This window comes from Struthio camelus, chromosome 2 (genome assembly GCF_040807025.1).
Source record: "Struthio camelus isolate bStrCam1 chromosome 2, bStrCam1.hap1, whole genome shotgun sequence".
Taxonomy (NCBI): Eukaryota; Metazoa; Chordata; class Aves; order Struthioniformes; family Struthionidae; genus Struthio; species Struthio camelus.
In genome coordinates, this window is record NC_090943.1 from 136,740,901 (window position 1) to 136,763,952 (window position 23,052).

Genomic DNA, 23,052 nt, shown 5'->3' on the forward strand with positions numbered 1-23,052 from the left:
TTGGAATAGCACCAATAAATCATATGAAAATCCAAGGTTACGAAAAAAGGCAAAGCTAAACCTTGTCACAGTTTTCACCCCCAGGCAGCATTCTTCCAACTGTGTGATTAAGGGCAGGACTGGGCTTCTGCTACGTTCTTTGGACTGCTGTATAGAGTTACCATGTAAACTCAGTATGTGGCATGTGTGCAGGGAAGACTCCCCTTTCTCTCAGTGACTTTATGTCTGTCCGAGTTGTGTATTTGTCTCAAGTGTGAGCTTCCAGCCATCTAACCTAACCTCATGTCAGCTTCTATGTGCCACTGCAATTTTTCAAACACTTCCTCCTATCACCTTGTCCTCCTTATTTGAGCTTGTGTTAGGTGTTAGTGGTACGGGTATTGTTTTACAGCGAGCAAACGTTGAGGTAGGAGAGAGGATTTGTCCGAGCCCAAATGACGGCTCACCAGTTGGATTATCGTAGTCCAATGCTTTCTGACACCTAGTCCATGCTTATTTTACAGACATTACTATTAAAAACCTGTCCCTGCCTTCTGGCAACCTGTTAATTTCTCCAGCACAGCCAGTTCCTCTGTGCTGTCTGCATAGCAGACCTTCAAGCGAAATTACTGAGCTCTTTGGTAAGTTTCACTTTTTCAGCTTAAATTATAAGCACAGCGCAAAGTAGTATGACTAGTGGCTTCTTTTTCCTGTGCTGTGTCAGCTCTGACTGCCTCTAGAATAGAGATTGCTAGCTGTACAAAATTTATGTTGTATGGTGAAATATGTGAGTGAGAGCTTATCTTGAGTTCACCAATGTCATTGTGATTTCTGCCTAGCAGACCTGAGCACCAGAACCCCTTTTTCTTGACTGAAACTGTTAAAAGTGTCTTGTATTATGATTCAAGTTACAGGACTCTGTGTCTCAAAAAGCCGAACTTACAACCAGCTTCCTATTCTATCTAGTCGTGCTCTACAGCCTACTTATATCATTAAAGCGGTACATCCTAAAGGGTGCAGGTTTAGAAAAATCTTCTGAAAGGTAGTATGTAAAATCACCGTTTCAGGGGAGGTCGGAAGAACTACAGGGCTGTACCAGGCAAATCTGAAATCTCTATCAGGCTATTTTGGTAAAAATTGTAATAAAGAATGGTGGCCACCTCGGTAGGTATGATTACTTGGGAAGGGTCATTCTTGAGAGAATCCTGCCTTGTGGTTCTGTTGGAGTTCTTTGGAGGCATCAGCAAGAATGTGGATAAAGATACTTTGGTTCAGAAATCCAAGTAAATTGTATCAAAGGCTTTTGAGGAAATTGAGCAGCCGTAATGTAAGTAAGTGGGAAGGTATTTGCTTGGGTAAGTGACAGATTAAAAGATAGGATCCAAAGGTAGAAAAAAAGTCAATTCTCAATTAAGGGAGCGCCCCAGCTTTGTTCCGCAGAGTAACATCCCATTCACTGCATCCCATTCATAAGTGATGTGGATAAGGGGATGAGCATTTGGGTAAGCAAGTTTGCTGTGAAAAAGAAAGCCAGCTGTGAAGAACTGTAGAAGGACATTACAGTGGTAAGGGACTGAGCAACAAAATGGGAGATGAAATTCGGTCTAGATAAATGAGGATAAGCGAGGAACACTGAGCAAAATGGTCCGGATTGCTCATATGTAATGATGAATTTGAGCTGGGAATTACCACTCCGGAGTAAGATTTTTGGGATTGTGATTGATGATTCTGTGAGATCCTCGGTTCATTGGTCACCAAAACACAACCCCGAATGTTTGGAAGATTTAGGAACGAAACATGGAGACCAAATGGAGAATGTCATTACGACAGCGTATAAATCTGTGGTTCACAAGCATCTTGAATACTGTGTGCTGCTCTGGTGCCCTCATCTCAGAAAGGAACTTGAAGAGGCTCGGAGAAGGAGGTCAGCAAGGTTGATGAGCTACATGGGATGGCTTCCCTGTGAAGAGCACTTACGCAAACTGGGACTCCTGTATGGAAGGGAAATGACTTGAGGACGATGTCATAGAGATCTGCAGAATCAGAGACCTGCAGGGGAAGGAAGAGGACAGTCTGACCATTGCCTTTCAAAACAAGATCATACAAAGTTAGGAGAGTTAAAGTTGGTTTCAGAGCCTACAAAAGGAAGTGTTTCCCCGTACAGTGGGTAGTGTACAGGGAGACCTGTGGGACTCCTTTCTAAAGTATGCTGTAGGTGTTGGAAATTGATGTGGCTTCCAAGAGGAGGCTGGACTATTGCTTGGGATGGTGATTTGCTGGGAGTTGCTAAATTAATAAAAACCACATCTGGTTCTGGAAGTCCCTGATGTCAAAATAGTTGGACCTGTTCTAACTCTTCCCTATGTATCTGCTTATGGCCAGTATTGGAGACAGAATATTGGGCTAGATGAACCTTTAATCTGGCCCATATGCCTATTCCCATGTTGTTATGAGAGGTCTTGTTTTACTTTTGGGACAATGGAAAATAATGTTTCTCACTGACATCGATGAATTCATTATCATGATAATAGTATATAGATAATATGCACCTTTTGCATGTGTGTTATGTTTGCTTATGCATATACTGAATTTGCTTTTGGTTAGGGTTTATTATAAAAATGACATGTTCCTAGATGGAAATTATATAGTAACCAAAAGTTTGCTCTCACAGAAACATCATCAGTTTGAAAATGGATTTATGCACTTTATTTTTGAGGGTTTTCTTTTTTTTTTTTGATTCAGAGGTATATAAAAGCCCTCTTGCAGGTTTTAAGCATTCTAACAGTAATTACAGTACCAACATTATTTGTATCACAGCCTCTCCAAAGTTTTTAGAAAAAACATCTATGCAGTGCCATTGAGATTCTTAAAAAGCCCATAAAACCACAAGCATCAGATGGGTTAATTCTAGGCAGCCCTTGTTTCCTTTAATTTAGTATATATTCAGGAATCCTTTGGAACGTTTAGTAACCAAAACTGAGCTCTCAAGACTTAAAGTGGACCTAAGTAATTTGAAACATGGAAATCCCACAAAAAAATGCTGTGTAGTATTGTGATTTTTTTTTTTTGAAATTACAGAGTATTATGTCATGATAAAATCAACTTTGGTAAATTCATGCTCTGCATTTCAAAAAACTTATGAAGAAAAAAAGTGGGCATGGTAGCGTAGTTTTTTAATATTCTGAAAAGGTAGTGTAACACTCCTTGTACTGTAGCATATTATAAAAATGAGTTATTTTCTAATATTAACCTGATGGTAATCCAAAATTTCATGACGTTAATAGAGCTTTAAAAATTGCAAATAATCTTATGATCATGAAAAAAAATGTTGTATTTAGGAGGCAAACCTATATAAATATCTGTTTTCATATGATGGCTACTGTCCCACAGCAACTTAGTTTTTTTTCCTCCAGATGCTTGCTTTCTTAAATAATAAGAGGTATGTATATTGAAAAAAAATGTTTATCAGTGGAACCTATGTATTTACTGCCCAGGGAAAAAATAGTTGTAGCCGTTTTAGTCCATTCGTTCCCCTTGCTACCCATGTTTGACACTAGTTTGAAAGAGATGGAGCAGGGGTTTTTTCACCTCAATTTTATGCAATTCCAGAAAGTTTGTTTTGTGGATATTTTGCCAAAAAACAAAGTCTTTGGTAAAATTTTGGTGAAATATCTTAATTCTTGTATTTTTCTACCTTACACATAACGCTCTTTACAGCATAATCATTGTTCTACACACAAAAGATAGGTTCTACACACAGATGACTATGCTGTCGCTAACGGAAGACTAGAATGATTGCTTGTTTCTGGTTTCAGTGCTTATGTTAGTTGATTATGTTTGAGCTGTTAGGCAGTCTGCCTGAGGGTTAAGTCTGATGTGTTATTATCTCTTAAGTCATTCTTATGTTAATACCTAAGATCACTGGATAGATATTTTCATTTTTTTGCCCATATCATTCCATTTTTCTACATGAGGTTTCACAGGCAATTCTCCTGCTGTGTTCTTGAATTTTTTTTTTTTAATTTTCCTGTAGTCTGTATGCACTCTCGTTGCCTTCCATCCACACTCATTCAGCTGCCTCTGTACATTGTAGGCCAGAACTTCGCCTCTGAACCCAGCTTTCTACTGTAAGGAGAAGTTCTGAAGTTCAAGATAGATAAATACAGCCTTGTTTTAAAAAAAAAAAACTGATTAATTTGCATATGTACATTTATTTGTCCCCTTTAAATGGAACACTGCTCTACAGTAGGGCCAGCAGCTACATCTTTGAACCTTTTACAATAAAAGTTGTCCAAAAATACAAAAGACCAAATGACTTCACCTACCTCTCAAATCTGTCTCATCACCACCGCAGCCGTAGTGTAGATGCCTGGGTTTTTCACATCTCTTTGTAAACTTGTGAAAGAACAGCAGCTATAAAAACTCCAACTGATTTTCTGCTAGTGTAAGGTAATGTTATGTGTTGGCTCCCTTCCTCTCTTTACCTCCCAACAAAAGTCCAAGATGGCCAAAGGCAGGGCTCCGAGATTTGAAATCTGTCCCTCCTGCCATTTGGCAGTGCCTTGTTTATAGACAGTCGCGCCAGGTGTCTTCTTTGCTTAGGGGAGGAACATGTGCCTACATGTTCCTTACTGTTCAAATTTCTTTCAAATTACACCATAAAGCAGGGAGAAAATTAAGTGACGTATCACTTTGTGAAATTGTAGGTGCAAGCCTCTTCTGGCCTAGGCAGGCTCACGAGTAAGACCACCTTCTTGTTAACAGTCTCACTCCAACAATGTTCCTCCTTCCTCCTTTGGTCGTCCAGGGTCGAAGCCTCAGCTTGAGCTTGCATATGTAGCAGGACATAAGTCACAGAGATACCTCCCATTACCCTCCCTCCCACTGCCCCAGTCCAGTCAGGAGCAATCTGCAAAGAGAACGTCTTCCTACCAAAGACTGGATCGTCCTTCTAAACCCAGGCATCAAAGGTGAACAGGCTTCACTGACTGTTTCTATTTAAAAATGACATGCTGTTCAAATAAATGTGTACAGACAGCCAGGCAAGAACAAATAGTGATGTAGACCCCTGCATCAGTCAGAAGAATGATGTTCATCAAAACTGAGAAAGGCACCTCTAAAGTCATCAGTACTTCAACCTCTTTGCCAGTTAAGCATGGAATTTTCTCATCTGCTTGACTGTTTCTGTTGGTGGGATCAACTTTTCCAGCAGAGATCCTCCCTTACTGAAAGTTAGCTCTCAGTTAAGAGGCATCTCTGGAAGTCCGACTTGGCAGCTAGAGCTTGCGCTACCCACAGCTACTTTGAGACAAGCCTCTTGCTATAGAACTGCAGCATTTTTCTGCAAGGTCAGTGGAACTAAGACCTGCTGCTCCAAGGTGACCCCCTGCTCCTGCAAATGTGCAATAGGTGCAGTGTTCCTTGATCCAGGCATGATCTTTGACCCTTTCAGGACTGTATGTCCTAGCGTGCTGTTCTGCAGAGATGTGGGCAGCTCGCCAGTTGTGTCTTCAGCCCTTTCCAACGGTTAGTCCACCGAGAGGTGTCCTAGAGGATCACAGTCAATTCTTAACTGTCCATGAACCAAACTGCCTAATGGAGGCGTGGAAAACAACAAGTCCTGCCATTGAGGAGACTAAGTGATGCTCCTTCTTTGGTTGCTTTAACTCATGATTCCTTGTAACTCGTAATTCCTTGATCTTCAGGAATTCTGATGACGTTGGCACAATTTTGATAGCCCTGGTTGAGACAGACCAAGTGAGGAGGCTTTTTGTTCATTTCTGCTGCTCTCTAATGAAAGTGCTATCTAACTGCCATATTGGCTCTTCTTTTCCAAAGTAAATGGCTGCATTAATTAACAGTTTCTTTCTTCATTTTCTCCTTCTCCAGTTTGGCTTCTCTCTTCCTCCAGTTTAGCTCCCCCTGCTATCCTTCACCACTTCTGTCACACTGACTGCTCGCTAAGCCACAAAGCAGGTTTCCTCAATCAATATTCTTGCTTGTCTCCCACTCTGACAGGGCATAGCTTATTAATCACCTGATACAGAAAAGAAGAAAAATGGTTACTTATGCTACAGTAATTGTGGTTCTTCCAGACACATTCTCCACAGGGGTTCCACAAGTGATCCTTTGTCCCTCGTTCTGATGGATACTTTACCAGTGGCAAATTTGAGATGGGTTAGGTTGGAGCTGCCTAAGCTTAGTTTGCTCCATTACCTCTGTTAGCAGTGCAGCTCCTGGCTTCCTAGGCTGCACGTGTTCGTCTTTCATCTTCCCAAACCAAGAGGTCAATCCGTATTTCTGCGTTCCCGTCCTCACAGCCCACTTGCAGCTAGGACATAAACCCCTGCCCATTTATTTCCCTCTTTCTGCCAAATAGGACCCTAGTCCCTTACATGAGGCACAGCAAACCTTGCCAGCTCCCTGTCGTCCATCATCCAAAATCTTGAGACAGGAGCACAGGTTCAGGACTGGCAGGACTGCAGGAGACACTGTTTGTATGTGGGAGCAGGCACTGAAGCTGGAAGTTGCCACTTCTCAAAGAAACAAGTTGATGGTAGCTGCACACATAATGGCTCTTACCCTACAGCATACATAAAAATCAGAGTTTGGAGCTGCAGCTGTTGCACACCGCATTAGGTGGCCTAATGATGTGCATAGGGCAGTCTGGGAGTCCTTTGTCTTCCGCCGTTGGTTGTAGTAATCGTGAGGGTTCACAGGCACAGCCTGGATGGACATTATTGTCTTCAAAGCACTTGATCTTGTTCATGTGAGTACATGCTCACCGGGGATCTGTGTGGACTGCACTTCTTAAAGAATCACAGTTACCATAGGGTAAGTAATCACTTTTCATTTTGTTTCCTTAAAGAAACAGTTAAAACCAAGGATGACTGTAATGCCATTGATATCTTTAAGTCTATCATTATTATGACTCTAATGTTTCTAGGACCGTTGTTCTGATTAACAAACTGATTAATTTCAGGAGTTGAAACTAGATTCACTCTTCTGTATAGCAGACACAATGACACTCACTGGCAAATGCTGTGTTCCCATTGTAGCTGTCTTATTCTGAAAGAAAAATAACCATGAAACTAATATTTTCCTTTATTGTGGCTGGATACTCTAAAAAGAATATGAAGTGCAAGTTAGGAGGAGGAGGATTATTGGTTTTATTCATTCAACGTCTTAATTATCATTTTAGTTTACATATCAAATCATATTTTAAAACATTTTCAAGTGCAGCTTTTTTTTTCAGTTTCTTAAAGATAACCTGAGAATTTTGAAGAGAATATTCCTTCTTTTTAATATTAAAAGCAGGAATAAATGATTTTGCTTAGGGCTTTAAGGGTTTTTTTTTCTTTGACTCTTTAGATGTTAGAAAATCAGGTATTGGCCAACCTAAAATTATCTGGGTAGCTGGAGAGTTAGTAAAACTAGTGTCTCACAGATAAAAGATAAGCGGGTAAATTATGAGAATTACAGTCTCATAAATTATAAAACAGAAGAGTAGAAGCCTAGCTTGTTGTGAGTTTCCAGGTGGGTTTTAGGCATATACATGTGACAATGCATTTTGCAGTGTGATGCTTCTCTGCTTCGTGCGGAGAATAATCTGAACTTTGATATTCATTAAAAATTGTTCCTAACTCATCTGGTTGAGAAGAAAACTTAGTAACGCTCTAGCTATAAGCAGTTATAAGAAGAATGATACATCTTTGTCCAGGATTCTGCCTCAGAGATTTTCTGGTGTCAAAAGCTGCGGAGAAAGGTGGTCTGAAAATTGTAATTGTAATTGTAATAGGCAATTTTGGAATTCTGCCCCAAAAGACAATCTTTTAACCAGTAGTTGATTTACTGCTGCAAAGCATAAGAATATTTTTTTATCTTCTATTTTTGTTTAATCCTGTCAAAAGTAGCAGATGTTTTCATAATTCATATAAAATTCCCCTCCTTTATATGTATCTTGTTAAGCTCTTTGATTTAATAATGGTCCTGTAGAAGTTGAGATCCCAGGCTAATTGTGGGTATATCACTCTCCTCATCTGGGTCTGCTGCATTGCAGTGTTGCTATATTCATAATGTGGTAAATATGATCATCTGACCTTCCTCCTTCATTCCATTCAGCGTTTTAAATACATCTGGCATTTACCTTGCTTATTTACTGGTTGGATTTGCTTGAGTTTCTCCTGATATGATAGTCTTTCCATGCCTCTGATGGCCCATCTCTGAGTCCACCTGGTTTTTGCTCGAGCTACTTTAGATGCGTGGTGAGAATTGAACATCATAAGCATTTAAGAGAAAATGTTCAACAGTGTTGATGGGGCATTTTAACATCTTAAATAGAATTTAATTTCTTTTTTTTTTTTTTAATAGAAACCAGTCTGTAAATACCAAGAGTGGAGGGACTAAGTCTGTGAGGACTTAGTTCATTAAATGTTTGTGGTTGTCTTAAATATTGACTATTTATTGTGGGCTAGTTGAGTAGAAACTTCTGGATAATGAAGTTCTTCCTTTTTATTGTGATAGTGGGAGGTGATGAGATAGGTATCATAGGGTAGGCATCAAAAGAAGAAGTGAGAGTTGTGTTCTCTGTCTTGTACGTTAGTTGAGAACAAAGGTTTCAGTTTTTCTTTGGGTACTGGAGCTGTTTCTACCACCTGCTTGTATGTAAAAAGGCCCAAATAAGTGTTCTTAGCTGTCAGAAAGCTTCCCCTAGTTTCTGCAAAGCACTTTTGCCTTTGATATGTGTTCAGGCATGCTGGTTTGCTCACATACGTGCTTACCAGAAGAGGAGGTTGGGGCTGTGTGAAGTTGAACTCAATACCAAAATAAAGAATACTTTACTGGAGTGAATGGGAAATGAGAAAGGGAAAAGTGCTGGAGGGGTAGAAGGGGGCAACACTGCATTATCTCAGAGCTCCTGCCACATATCCTGAGCCTACTATGCCACAGAGGGTATGTGCGCTCTATAGAGGATTTTGCCCTTATGTACCTGGAAGAGTTGGAGGGGATAAACCTCTCCCCCACAATGAGGCGTTGAACATGTTTTCAGTATATACCCTGTGTTATCCAGAAGGCCTTCTAGCAAGAAAGCGAAGACATACTGCATATTTACAAAAGGACAGTGGCAGGGAAAAGGGAGAAATAAGGGAAATTCCAGAAAGGCCCTCTGGATTTGCTCAGGCACACCTAGACTTGCCCTGTATTGGGATTTACATATAGCTTGTACATCATTAAGAGGCTTTATTATTTTTTAAATTAATTTTATTTTCCTTTGCAGGTCACCTTTTAAGCTGCTATTTCCTGTATAATTAAGCAGAGTGAACGCATTAGGTTCTAGTAAAGTTGGGCCTAACCCAGAAATCTTCTCTTACTCAGTCTTCCCTGAGCAAGAAACTCAAGTCTGGGCCCAGCATTTTATATGTTTTGTTTATTACTTCTAAATTATTTGTGGTCTGTGAAGTTTTTGTTTTGTTTTTAACTTTATTGAAAACTCCTTTGCATTTGTCTAATTTTGTCTGTTTATGTGTTACTGTCCAGCATAGCGTTAGTTGAAATGATGTAAGTATACTCAAAATCAAAGTGCGTAATTGTTACTGATAATGCAAGAATAATTGATTCATACTGTTTATAATTAACAGTATATAATGTTTTGTGCATGGGTTGGATCTATCCCTTTTAACTTTTCCTTTCTGATTCTTTCCGACCCCTGGTCTTGCCGCATCCCAGGCTTTCTGAACCCGCTGGTTTCACTAGAGTCTAGTCCATTCTTCCTTTTGTTTTTCAGAGCAGTAAAAATGGGAAGTACTGGATTCTGGTTTCCTCCAAGAAGAGTCAGCGGAACTGGTTAAGACCAAAATCTGAGGACTTTAGTGGGCAAACATCAGGTGTGCATTGAACAGAAGCTGCTTTAATCCTGCTTTAAGTATATGTTTCTTTAAAATGGTATTATATGTGAGCTTTTGTATAATGTGCTTGTTATATTTGATACTGCATATAGTCATTCATCCTGCAGTTGTGAAAGCACCAGTAAGAATGAGGATTGTAAGTGATAATATGTTGAGACACAAAGAGGCAATATTACTCATAAAATTCTTTCAGCTGGTCTTTGGAAAGTGTAATATTTGAGGATCAGTGTTTTTTTAAGTTTTATCTCCATTGCTCAGTCTATACATCCACAAGAAAAAAAGAGAGTGGTTATTTGCTATTCAGAGATCAATAGTGAAGTTTTTAATTACCTCGTCTGTTGAGAAATGATACTGAGATAATAGTGCATACACGTTCTTAATAAAACACTGTCATTGTCAAAGAGTGAATCCACACTATATTTGTTCTAGTGATGCATTTTTAAGGACACTTAAACTCAATTCAAAGTCAGCTTAATTAATTTTGACCATAGAGAAACAAAACTTGAATTCCTTATGCTCGTGATTGTTCTGCCTTACATTTGATACAGCACCTATGTTACTTGGAAGTTTTGGAGAAGATGAAAGTAATTTTATATTGGCCTGAATATAAGATGGCCTCAAACCTGAGGTGTGATCCTTGGTTTTTAGAACAGACACCAGAAGGTGTCTGAACTTTTAACAGTTAAACCTCCTGTGCCATTCCACAGCAAACACTGCCTTTGGCCTGATACCAGACCCTGCACATCGCCCTTCTGCATGGCCTAATATCCCGTGTCTCCTCAGCTTGATGCATGCTCAGTTCCCGCCCGGCTGCCCCTCAGGGTCCTACAGCTTACCCCATCCTCCCGACCTTACATGTTCTCAACCCCTGTGCAATGCTCCCGCACCTCTCTGGCGCCACAACTGCATCCTCATTTCCTGTGTTGTTGCCCCCCATCCACGTGGCAGCTCAGCCCCCAGCTATGCCTCCTTCCCTTGCTATCAGCTTAGTATGGAGACCACTTGCTGCTCAGCACCAGACCCAGCACGATCATGTTAATTCCACTAGCCTAAAGCAAAATGCGGACCTTTGCTGCTCCTCCTGCCTGCCCTTACTCAGGCTTGGTGTGGAGATGGCAGGGAGGCTAAAGGAGTTGTAGCCCCGTCTTCCCCCATTGACATAGGAGGTGCTTTCCAACTAACTGACTCCTGGAGCTCCTGTCCTGGCTGTGCAGGGAGGTCCTCTCCCTGTGGCAGGTCTCCTAGGTGCCTTTGGGGTATAGGTAACACCATACGTAAGCAGCAGGGGGGCTGGATTCCTTCTCCCCAAGATTAACGTGTCAGGAGCGGATAGGCTAAGACAACAGTTCATTCTATATTCAGGCCAATATGCATAGAAGAGCAGTGAGTTAATTTGTGGGAAAGTACAATTAATGCTGTTCCTAGATTCTGGTTAAAGTGTACAATGAAAAATCTTTCAATCTACAAATTTATCACAACTTTTACGTGGGTCAGATCCTCCTTTTGACTACATTGGCAGCTCCATTGAACTCTTGGAATTGGTCTTCATTTACTTTGGTTGCAGAAACAGACTTTGGTCTCAAGTTTCCAAATAACTGTTTTTTTCAGTCATGAACTAGGAAGTTCCTCAAAAGAGAGGAACTAAAATTAAGCTGATTCTTTGAAGGCCTGTGCATGTTCCCACTCATGGGGTAGTTGTCCTCGAGCTTCGTCCCATGAGTTGGAATGAGTCAGAGACAAATCTAGAATAATAAAGGTCCTTAAAGAAACACCTTTTCTGTCACTGGGTGTCGTTGAAAAGGTTAGTGGTTCCATACAAAACTTGGGGGAAGGGGGCAGGTGGTGTTACGAAATGTTTGTGGTTTAAGAACGTAGTGTAGTCTGCTGTTCAAAGAGTAGAGGGTTTGAAAAGTAGCAGATTTCCATCTTGATCTGCCAGTATTTCTTTCCTCCTATTAAGACCAGGGAAAAGTTGTGGGGAGGAGGGAGGAAGAGGCACAGACAAAGGCCTACTCTGTATATGCGTTTCAAATGGAAATCCCAATCCGAAGCATTCATAAAATGCACATGCAGATATTAAAGAGGCCCCTCCCCTTGTCCCTGTCGCCCTCCCTGCCCCCAGCCCTCCTGCGCTCCCGCACGCTGAGAAACACGCAGCCTTGCCTTCCTCCCTGTTTCCCCCCGTGCCATGCTGGGGCTATTGCAACGACTGTTCGTTTTCACACCGGTTGCACCCGCGCGTTGCTCTCGGCTCCTTTTTTCCGAGCGGTTTGCTCCCTGCGTATCCAGGCTGCAGAGCCCAACCTCCGTGGGGCAGGGCGGGCAGCTGCGATAAGGGCCACGAAGCTGTCCGGCCTCCTCTGCCTGCCAGCGGGGAAGGATTCGTTTTGTTTTTCGGGGCGGTGGCGTGAGGTTGAAGCAGCTGCAGCCTGGTGCTCCTCGCCCGGCTCTGGCCGGCCCCGCTCCACCTGTCCCGACAGCTGCCGGCTTCCCCGGTGCTGCGCGGGGGCAGCCAGGCCGGCCCGGGGGCTGCGGCTCCACGCAGCCGCCCGGCCCGGCCCGGCCCTTCCCGGGCTGCCCCGGCCTCGGGTGCCCACGGGCCAAGGCGCGCAGCTGCGCCCGCAGGCGCCGGGGCCGGTGGCAGCTGCGGGAGCCACCCGCGAAACCGGGGGCTGCCGCTTTGCGAGGGAAAGGCCAAATTCGGCACTCGCCGGTCCTGCCCCCGGTTACGCTGAAGGCCGCTGTTACGTCTTCCTCCGCGCTCCCCGGCGGCTGCAGACCTGTTGGTTGGCCTTTTCTGCAATGGGTAGCTCCAGTTTTGGTATCTAGAGTAGCAATTGTGCTCAGATGCTTAAAAAAAGCTGTCAGCCGCTTCTGACAATGACAGATTGTTAAGTACCCTGCAATCACAGACGCCCAGTTGCTACTATACGTTACCAGATTATGAATTTAGAGCTGTCCTTGCCAACGAATCGTATATGAGCATCGTACGCCTCCTTTAGCTGCCAGTTTGACGCAGAGTTCGTCATGCCCCAGAACGGGCTGCGATCCCCCCGAGTGGCTGGCTGAGAGCCCCCCTCCCGAGCTGAGCTAAACCTCCCCGTTCGCAACGCTTGCGTCTTGCAGCGTAGCGTGAGGAGCACGGCTGTTTCCAGTGCTGGGCTGATAACCTAAGCTGTGAGGTTTCTGTTATTCATAGGGCAAGTATTTATTAGCAGAGGATAAGTTTACAGGGGAATTTTGCTTGGCATTAAAAATCATTGGAAATGTGTACATTTTATTAGAATACATACATACATATATATACAGTAATCAAAATGAGCTGGTATACTAGAGCATATGAGCTGTGCACCCCTCAGCCAAAAGGTGTAACTACTGCTTTTCGCGGAGTTTTTCAAACATGCAGTTGTATTTCAGGACTTAAAATTTTTCATTTTGATAACTGTGTATGTGCGTGTGTGTGTGTGTGTGTGTGTATGTACAAACACCACAGGCACAGCATTAATTCCTTTGAAATCAGAGGCTGCCAAAAGCCATCTTCGTACGCTCTGAAGTAAGTTCTTTGTTTGATGCCTCCTGTAATCTGACAGAAACTTTGCTGTTCTCCATCAATGCCTGAGGGGAAAGATGTGAGGTGTAATTTCAGGGCATATGTGGATCTGTTCATCCTGAGCAATGCATTTTAAGAGTTGCAGCAAATAATAGTGTAAAGAAGCCTACAGGTATTACATTAGACCAGCTGAACCTAATTTTAAGTTTTATTCAGAAGCATCACATAGCAAGTAAACTTCAAAATTTAAGTTTAGTTACAAACTAGTTGTTTCTTATTTTTTTTTTCCAGTCCCCTTTTGCTTTCTTTTACGACCACATGAAACTTGAGAAGCCATCTAAAGCTAAATCATTTAGTGGAGTTGGGCAATTCCCAAGTGTCCAACAAGAAGGCCTGGTTTAGGCTGCGATGGCCACTGTCATTCCTGGTGATTTGTCAGAAGTAAGAGATACCCAGAAAGTCCCTTCAGGGAAACGTAAGCGTGGTGAAACCAAACCAAGAAAAAACTTTCCTTGCCAACTGTGTGACAAGGCCTTTAACAGTGTTGAGAAATTAAAGGTTCACTCATACTCTCACACAGGAGAGAGGCCCTACAAGTGCACACAACAAGACTGCACCAAGGCCTTTGTTTCTAAGTACAAATTACTAAGGTATTAAACTCTATTTATCTTTCAGATTATATTATCTATTTTATGTTGGCCGTGTTAAGCCTTGTAAAAGTATATATTTGTGTACGCCTTCAGCTGATTGCAGAGAGGATGTGTTTATTAAAAGTAGACATTGGATTGTTTCTAGAATTCTAAATTACAGTGCATAAGTTTACAAGCTAATGTCTTTGATTTTGTTTCTTAATTTGTTTTCTGTTTTTGTTTTCTGTTTGTTTGTTTTTTAATGAGAATAGAATTTTCGTTTGTATAAGGAATTGTCACAAGAAAAGAGTATGGACTGAAAGATTTTTTGGCTATGGACTTTTACACAAGTACTTTCATACTTGCCCATATACCCCTGTTACAGTAGCTAAAAGCCACCAAAAAACTAAAGTGTCAATTTAAGAGAAATGGCTCGTGTTTTGCTATATTTTAATATGTCAAACTATCTTTGTAGTGTCATGCTTTGAGTTAAAAGGTTCTGTTGCAAAGCAACCTTAGTGTAGTATTTAGCTGCCATTAAAAAATGAACACATGTATCTTTTTGATCAAAATAATTACTTACAGAATATATCTGTGTTTAAAGGCATATGGCTACTCATTCTCCTGAGAAAACCCACAAGTGTAATTATTGTGAGAAAATGTTTCACCGAAAAGATCACCTAAAGAATCACCTACATACACACAATCCCAACAAAGAGGCCTTTAAGTGTGAAGAATGTGGAAAGAACTACAACACCAAGCTTGGGTTCAAACGTCACCTGGCTTTGCATGCCGCAACAAGCGGTGACCTCACCTGTAAGGTATGTTTGCAGACTTTTGAAAGCACAGGAGTGCTGCTAGAGCACCTAAAAACTCATGCAGGCAAGTCATCGGGTGGAGTGAAGGAGAAAAAACACCAGTGTGAACACTGTGATCGTCGGTTCTACACCCGAAAGGATGTCCGTAGACACATGGTAGTGCACACTGGAAGAAAGGACTTCCTCTGTCAATATTGTGCACAGAGATTTGGGCGGAAGGATCACCTAACACGCCACATGAAGAAAAGTCACAACCAAGAACTTTTGAAGGTCAAAACAGAGCCAATGGACCTTCTAGATCCCTTTACCTGCAATGTTTCTGTGCCTATTAAGGATGAGCTGCTTCCAGTGATGTCTTTACCTTCCAGTGAACTGACATCAAAGCCATTTACAAACACTTTGCAATTAAATCTCTACAACACTCAGATTCAGTCCATGCAGAGTTCTGCATCTGCACACCAAATGGTTGCCACGTCATTACCATTGGGAATGCCTTGTCCAATAGATATGGAATCTGTCCACCCTTCTCACCAGCTATCTTTGAAATATCCGCTCAGTTCTACCTCATATGCAATTTCTATGCCTGAAAAAGAACAGCCATTAAAAGGGGAAATTGAAAGTTACTTAATGGAGTTGCAAAGTGGTATGCCTTCTTCATCGCAGGATTCACAAGCATCTTCATCAAAACTAGGGCTGGATCCACAAGTAGGGCCACTAGATGATGGGTCTGGGGAGGTTTCCCTTTCCAAGAGCTCCGTTTCTATTAGCGAACCTCTAAACACCCCATCGTTGGACTTTTCTCAGCTGTTCAACTTCATACCTGTAAATGGCCCTCCCTATAATCCTTCCGTTTCAGTGGGAAACCTTGGAATGAGTTATACGCAAGAGGAGGCACATTCTTCTATGACTCAACTTCCACCACAAACACAGGATCCACAAGATCCTAGCAATAGTATAGGTCTTGGGTCTCTGCACTCATTGTCAGCAGCTTTCACAAGCAGTCTAAGCACAACCACCACCCTACCACGATTTCATCAAGCTTTCCAGTAGGATGTACAAAGCTGGCTTATTACTGTCTATTTGTAGAAATGCCTTAGGTGACCATTTTTAACTTAGTGCCTACAATAAGACATTATAAATTCTCTGCTTTTGTACAGTACCGATCTCATGAAGCCAGTAAGAAATTTAAATTAACTTTTAAAAAATGTTTTGAAAGTGTTTATTCTCAACTGTTTACTTTGTTTTTTAAAAAAGTCTCATTGTATTGTTTTCATTTTCACTGCCAATTGACACACACTTAAAATACTCAATAGAAAGTCATCCCTACCAAACTTTTTACACTCATACCTTTTTAAAAACTTTTTCAACCGCATCAGTCATTCTGTTTTGGTGATTTCAATGGTAGAACTACCATTTTTACTTTTTATGTATTTTAATATTTGCAAAGAATCTCGTTAAAGTATATATCGCACAGATTCCTGAAGATTTGGGAAAAAAAATCCCCCAGTCCCTTTCCGAAAAAACCTCCCTTCCCAAATGGCAACATCTAATCTGTTCTATAATGACAAATCTAAATTTTTAAAATAGATATATAAATCAGATTTTTCTGAAAACTTGTGTGTGTATATATAGAAGTCCATATATACACATGTACATAAATATAACGTTTTGACTTATATTGAAGTCATTATAAAAGGTGTTAGGAATTTGGCCATTTTCTGGCTTAAATTGCTGTGGCCTGTTAGGAATATTGGAAGAAAATAAATTTAATTTAATTTTCTAAAACCGTGATTTAACAGAATTTGAGAGAATCTCTGCTTGCTAAATGACAAATGTTTCCAGTTGAAATTGGAACTATGTTGTGCTTTCATGACTCTGGTAGAGGGAAACAGGCAAAAACAATGGCTGATCTTGAAATATAAAAGTGTTGTAATTTAGTAATGCAGAATATTTTGTCGCAGTTTTTGTTTTAATTCTTAACTTGCTGTTTTTTTCTCTTTAGTAGCATAGAAAGAGTACCGCATAGGAATCTTCCGATAGTGTATTCACATTTGTAGGCATCAGTCTCCTCCCAGCTGCCACCGCCAAAGGGTGGATCAAGTCCAGCCAGAAAGTGTTTATCGATTGTCAGTTCAATACTAGTGTGCAGTCAGAGAGTGAATGTAAATTTGCAAATACCTTTTTTTTTTTTTATTGGAATGAACTTTTCAGTTGTGTTACATGGTGTGTTATGTCCTCCTAAGCAACAAGTTAGATGTTAATCACGCTTTCTACACCTGGGTACTTGGTTTAGGGACGTTTTTCCCGTTGCCAAGATTTAAAGACAGGACTCTTAGGAGTGAAGTAAAAGCATATTGCTTACACCACTTTTACCTAATACAATATATTCTATTCCCCAACCCCTAATAACCAAAAGAGGGGGAAAAAAAAAAAGAAACTGTGATGCATGAAAGCAAACTAGATTTGCTGTAATTCAATACTAACATTCTTTTCCTTGTCATTTTTGTACAAGGAATTAAAAAATAGAAACCAAGTACATTAATATCTCTCAAACAATAATGAGGATTCTTGTAAGGTTTTAAGTGGTTAAACTAAATATATACTTCACGGAAACAAAAGTTGCTCCCATTTAAGGAGCTTATGCTCCGGATGTTTTATCAGTAGCTCCTACTTTTTTTTTTTTTTAATTCTAGGAGCAATATGCAGGTGTAGTTTTACTATTTTATACATATGTGTATTTAAATTTTATTACTGAAAGATAACATTTTTATAAATGTGTTTGTGTTCCAAAGGCATTAAAATAAGGATGTATTAATAAGGAAAATACCTTTTTCAAATTCTGCAAACTACTCCTAGATTTTGGGCTTAGGAGCATATTATCTCAGAGTGGGCTTTTAGCTCTGCTTCAGGACTGCTTCCTCTGGTTTCTATGAAACAGATCGCTTGCTTATTTACATCTTTAGTTGAATGATTTGTTCAATATTGCTTTTTTCTCATCATCTTTTTAAAGGAAAGCAAAACACTTACAGACAAACAGAGCACAAGGCAAACGGAACAGAATGTAATTCTAGTTTAAATCAGCAACCGCAAAAGCACGTAGGAGGAACTTGGTTTTATTCTCAAACTCTTAAATCACTCTGAGATGGAGGTAAACGGACTTGGTTCCTCCGGTGGGCTGTGTCCTGTGTGGAACTGGGCACCTGCGACTGCCCGTGGGGTCCAGGGGTGTTGTGAGCGCTCAGCATCTCCCGGTCTGCCCGTCGTGTCCGAGACTGTCAGGCAGCCGAGGCGCTTGCAGCCTCGATGGCCAGGGCTGTTTGCGCTGGGCACCGTACGGCTGCACGTACCCACGTCACAAATTTCAAATCTGTCGGGAGTTTCTGTTCTGGCGCAGAGGAAGTTCCTTCTTCAAGTGTTGCAAATTAGTTTAATCTTGACTGCCACTGCCAGTGCAGGATATTCTGACAGACTAATCGCCACATTGCCCAAGGGATTTGATGTGGTGTATCTAACGTGGAGCAAAAGACGGTGCCGTCTGTTTATCAGTCTCAGTTGCTGATTAGACTTGATTAAAAGAAACAACAGACACTTTGCCAACACCCATTTCTTAGTACGTAGCCAGAGTCTTTACTACTTTCTTAGTGCCTTAGCTTCCTGAAAAGGGACTGACATTTCACTTCACAGTTAGACAGACATTTCACTTGAGAAATAGGGACCTCAGACAAGATATTGAACCTCATTCAGTCAGGGTTTCGGTTGGTGGCCGCATGCAGTATGCTTGCCGCTGAACTAGGATGTATGATTATGTGGAAGCGGATTGACACTGTAAGCAATATTAACATGCTAGTGCTTTTGAATATTGTTTAGGCAGAGTCGTTAACTGGCCACTACTAAAATGTAATTTTTTAAACCCTGTTTTCTAGATTTCACGTTGATTCTTTGAGGGAGGGGGGAGGGCTGGCTGATCATGCACCACTCTTTGTGCAACTGCTAAACTTCTAGTAAGGTTTTTTTTAAAAAAAATATATATATATTTTTGTGTACTTGTTGCTTGTGCTTTATTTAGTAGTAAATTGTGGAATAGAGTGATTTATTGTTAATTTGGCAGTAGCGGTTTTTAAAAACCATATACTGACTGAAACATGAGCCAGAGCTGATTGCTTTATTAAGCTAATAATGAATGTTAAGAGTACATATTTTCAGGATCATTTGCCTAGTGAGCTAAACATGTATTATAGGCCAATATTTTTTAAAATAAAGCTTGGTCAACCTCTATGTTACACATATTACAAGATATAGCACTTTCAAAAAGAAAACCTAAACCTTTTAAGAAAATTTCTTACAGGTTATGCTTTTTATTATAAAACCTTTTATTATAATTTGTTTCAAGTGCCATTAGATTACATATATGTAGGCCTTTGGTATAATGCTTTGTGTACAAAATGGTAGACATTGTAATTTTAAACAGGTACATTTTTACAGTGTTTTCTTATCAATTTGCTATATTGCACAGAACCAGTGTGTCTTTCTTAAGGGTTTTACAATGGTTTTTACTAGGTTTACATGTTTCAAACTACACTGTCTTCTACTGCCATTTTGAATCCCAGTCAAAAAATATTAGGAGTTCATCCTCACCAGTTGTAAACTGTGTCCTCTGGAGTTTCAGATGATAAACTTGCAAAAATATTTAACACGCAGTATTTGACCTGGATTTTTTATCATATCCTATCATCGCTATGCTGCTGTCTGAAGTTAACTTAGGGCCTGATCCTGCATCCGTAAACGTCAAGGGGAGCAGGATTGCATCCTTGGTTATGTCTGTCTCATACACTGGTTTAGCAGCTCCTCCTATATTCTTCTCAGTCTGTAGATAAGCCTCTGAAATACCTGTACTTATCTGCTAGGAAGTAAATTGTGTAGACTTAGCTGCCCATCCTGCATCCTCCCAGTGTACAAGTAAAACCACAGCCTACTTAGTGTTACACCCAACAAAGAAATAATGCCACAGTAGTTAAAAGTGTGTTTGGATAGTCTCAAAGTTTTTTTATGTCATAAGGGTGTCTTATTTTGTTGGAAGGCAGTGTCTTTTGATAACAGTTATCTAGCCCTGGAAGTGACACAGAACTATTGCTAATCATATGTAAACACTTTTCAGTATAAGCTTCAGTGGTACAGTTGAACCAGAGTGAATGTTTATCTCCTCAGAAACACTCCTGCAATATTGTTATATTGGATCATGCTGCTAATGTAACTTGGGATACAACTCCTCTCATGGTGCTACAAACCTCCCTGTCTCATTCAGATGTATTTTTACCCATAGAAAAAAGGACTATACTAGACCTATAGTTGTATGATATATTTTTATACTGTGACTTAATTTGTCATTAATGAACTTTGTAAAACACCACAATGTATTCATATGCACTTGCAAAAGTAAAATTTTGGACATGCAAATTCAAACGCTGACAGCCCAGCTCTTGTTCACAAAAGTAGAAGATGACTGTTAGTTAAAATTAAATGTGGGCTTTTGATATGGTGTGGAGTGAAGAACATACTATATGTTACTAAAAGCCTTTGACTTTAGATAAAAACTGGGAAAGTATATTGGGGAATGATGACACACCCAAACCTGACTCGGATTGCTGAAATTATTTTTTTAGCTAGTGAAAAAATTGTTTGGACTTGTATGCTAAAGTGTTTTAATGATAAAAGTTTTGAGTCAAAAGTAGAGAAAAAAGAACACAGAAAACCCTGCATTCCAGACTGAATTTGTATATGTTTCTTGCATTTAAAATTTGCTATCCTGTGATATGGGAAATCGAGTTGCTTATCATGTATATGTACTTTAAAATGTATTCACAAACTACTGTTGTATTTGTATAAAATATAGACAAAAAGATTGCATATATATTTTTGTGTATAAGCTCTGTAAAATAGCAATCACGTTATGAAGCTGCAGCAGAACTTCATTTTAAACATTCACATCCAAAGAAACAGACTATTTATTGTCCACATACCCTGATTATAAAATATACCTTGCTGCTATTAAACAATAGTGCTGCAGCTTCTTGTGGCCTACAGTGTTATGTTTGCTGTACAAAAATATGTGAACTCCACAAAATATATCAATAAAATTACAGAATGGTTTTAGTTAATGAATAACTTATGCCTGGCATTTTAATAGATAATCTTGATTTGCATGTTTGGATTTACAATAAGTAATTATAGAATACATCCAATTTGCTGGGTGTAATTTGATTTTTGCAAAGGTATAACAGTATTTCTAATTTAGGACTGGTAAAATGTCAGTTTTTCAGAAGATCTTACAGCATAAGTATCTGCGTTTCATGATTTCAACAAGGAACAAATTGGATGATGCTAATTTACCTGTGACAAGACAGATCTGAATTGAAAGACGCAATTGAGCTTGCCATCAAATTGCACTTTGGAATTTGCTGTGAGAAACTGGAAGGTGAGTTTGAGGCTTTCACAGGGGGAGTGGTCATTTGGGAGAGGTAGGTGAGTGATTCTCCATCACTTTACATTAATTGAAGTAATTTATATTGATTTTTATAGTTTTATGGTAAATTATACGGGCGTGGCATGCGTTGGATGCAACGCATGTGTCTCTGAAATGTTACGGGGAGAAACTTACTTTACGTTGCCTTGTCCCACAAACCTCCTGCCTGCCTAGGACGTTGCAGTTGAAGCCTCACTAAGAAGCCTGGCTCCGGCGCATTGCGACAAGAGGCAGCCTACACAGAAATGCAGACGATTGCCTCTGTGCCTGTTCCATAATGTTGTTTCACTAGCATAGATTGTTTGCGAGGAGAGTAAAAAGTAGGAGACTAGCGTTGGCGATGTGGCTGTTTCAAATTCATATTTCATTTGCTTTCATGACTGTATTTTGTTAATATCCTCAGCACTGTCTGTGTTTTCCTGCTTTTGGGTTCCTCTCTTTGAATTCTTTATTTTTTAGATTTCTTCCTGTACCCCAGTCGGAGAGAAATTATTATTATAGAGAGCTGTTGGCTTTTGCCTTCTCCCTACAAGGAGTTCTTCCTTCCTTGTTATTCCTGCCCCTTCTGTGTCACCGGCTTCTAACTTGTTTGGGAGGGTTGGCCATATTATATTAAATGTGAGTCAAAGGCTCTACAGATGCAGCAAGATGAGGTTCCTGTCAACATCTGTTTATTGCCCAAGTTTGCTTTTTGGTGTAGAAGGAAGATGGAGAAAAATCCATAGTAGGCCGTTTAAGTATTAAAGGCTCTGCAAAACCATTTATTTCACCCACAAGCAGAAAAACACCCCGTTGTCTTGCTATCATTGCCAGTGTCGTCCACCGTCGCTGAATTAGTATGTCCCCCTTCCACACTGACAGCCCCTGGAAACTTTGTCCGTCTCTGTGATAAGTGGAATGCGGTTGCATGGATGGATGGTATCTCTGTTATATCCAGAGATAAATCTTGGCAGAGTCCTTCTAGAGCTTCCGCTGTTAGCTTCAAGGGCTTCTTCCAAGACTGGGAGGAGGAGTTGGATAGGGATGGTTGTACTGTCCAAAGAATAAAAATTCTAGCCATGACTACTAGAACTTTCTTATGCATCATGTGAACTGGCAGGGCCCAGCAGGGAAGGATATTTTTTTTATTTTCCTTTCAACATATTCTTACTGCTTAAAAGAACAACTAAATTCTTCCTCCTCTAGTAACCAAGTGGGTACAAAGCCCAGGTGTCCCATATCTTCCCTGGAAGGGTAAACCCAAATAAAATGGTAAGTTAAGGATTTTACTTAACATGGTGAGGGACGCTCAAGCTCTGTGAGTTCATTTTCTCATCTTACTTCTTCCTTAGGAAAGGAGGGGGATTATGCATTGTTGAAAAAGACACCTGGAAAGATCACTGGAGTTGTACTGAACCACAAGCATCTTCCCCCCCAACTCTCTGTTCTAGCCACCCTTTCCAAAACTCACATTAGGAAGTACAGTAGACAGACAACATCTTGAGTTGTGAAGAATGAGACCCCAGTGTCCTCTCTGTATCCCTCACTGTCCTCCAGGAACGGAAGAGAAAGACTGTTCTAGTTTCCCCCTTCACTTCCCTTTCTTTTCCTTCTCATGTATAAGCACGCCCTAGGATGAAGAATGTTTGTCAGAGAAGTCTAAAACAGTAAT

At 40.5% G+C, this 23,052-nt stretch overlaps 1 protein-coding gene across 7 annotated transcripts in view; it reads left to right on the forward strand.

The window, feature by feature from the left end:
* The window catches only part of PLAG1 (PLAG1 zinc finger), a 53,457-nt gene extending 32,414 nt beyond the window's left edge, over positions 1 to 21,043 (forward strand). For 2 of the 7 annotated variants that reach the window (XM_068932672.1, XM_068932675.1), the window contains 3 exons: positions 9,764 to 9,863; positions 13,726 to 14,084; positions 14,668 to 16,093. In XM_068932672.1, coding sequence (XP_068788773.1) covers positions 13,843 to 14,084; positions 14,668 to 15,931 — 1,506 coding nt within the window. In that variant the 5' untranslated portion in view covers positions 9,764 to 9,863; positions 13,726 to 13,842 and the 3' untranslated portion in view covers positions 15,932 to 16,093. Of the gene's footprint in view, positions 1 to 503; positions 621 to 9,763; positions 9,864 to 13,725; positions 14,085 to 14,667 lie in introns of all 7 variants that reach the window. The other 5 variants (XM_068932674.1, XM_068932671.1, XM_068932676.1 and 2 more) reach the window with 5 other exon arrangements.
* Positions 21,044 to 23,052: the final 2,009 nt, after the last annotated feature.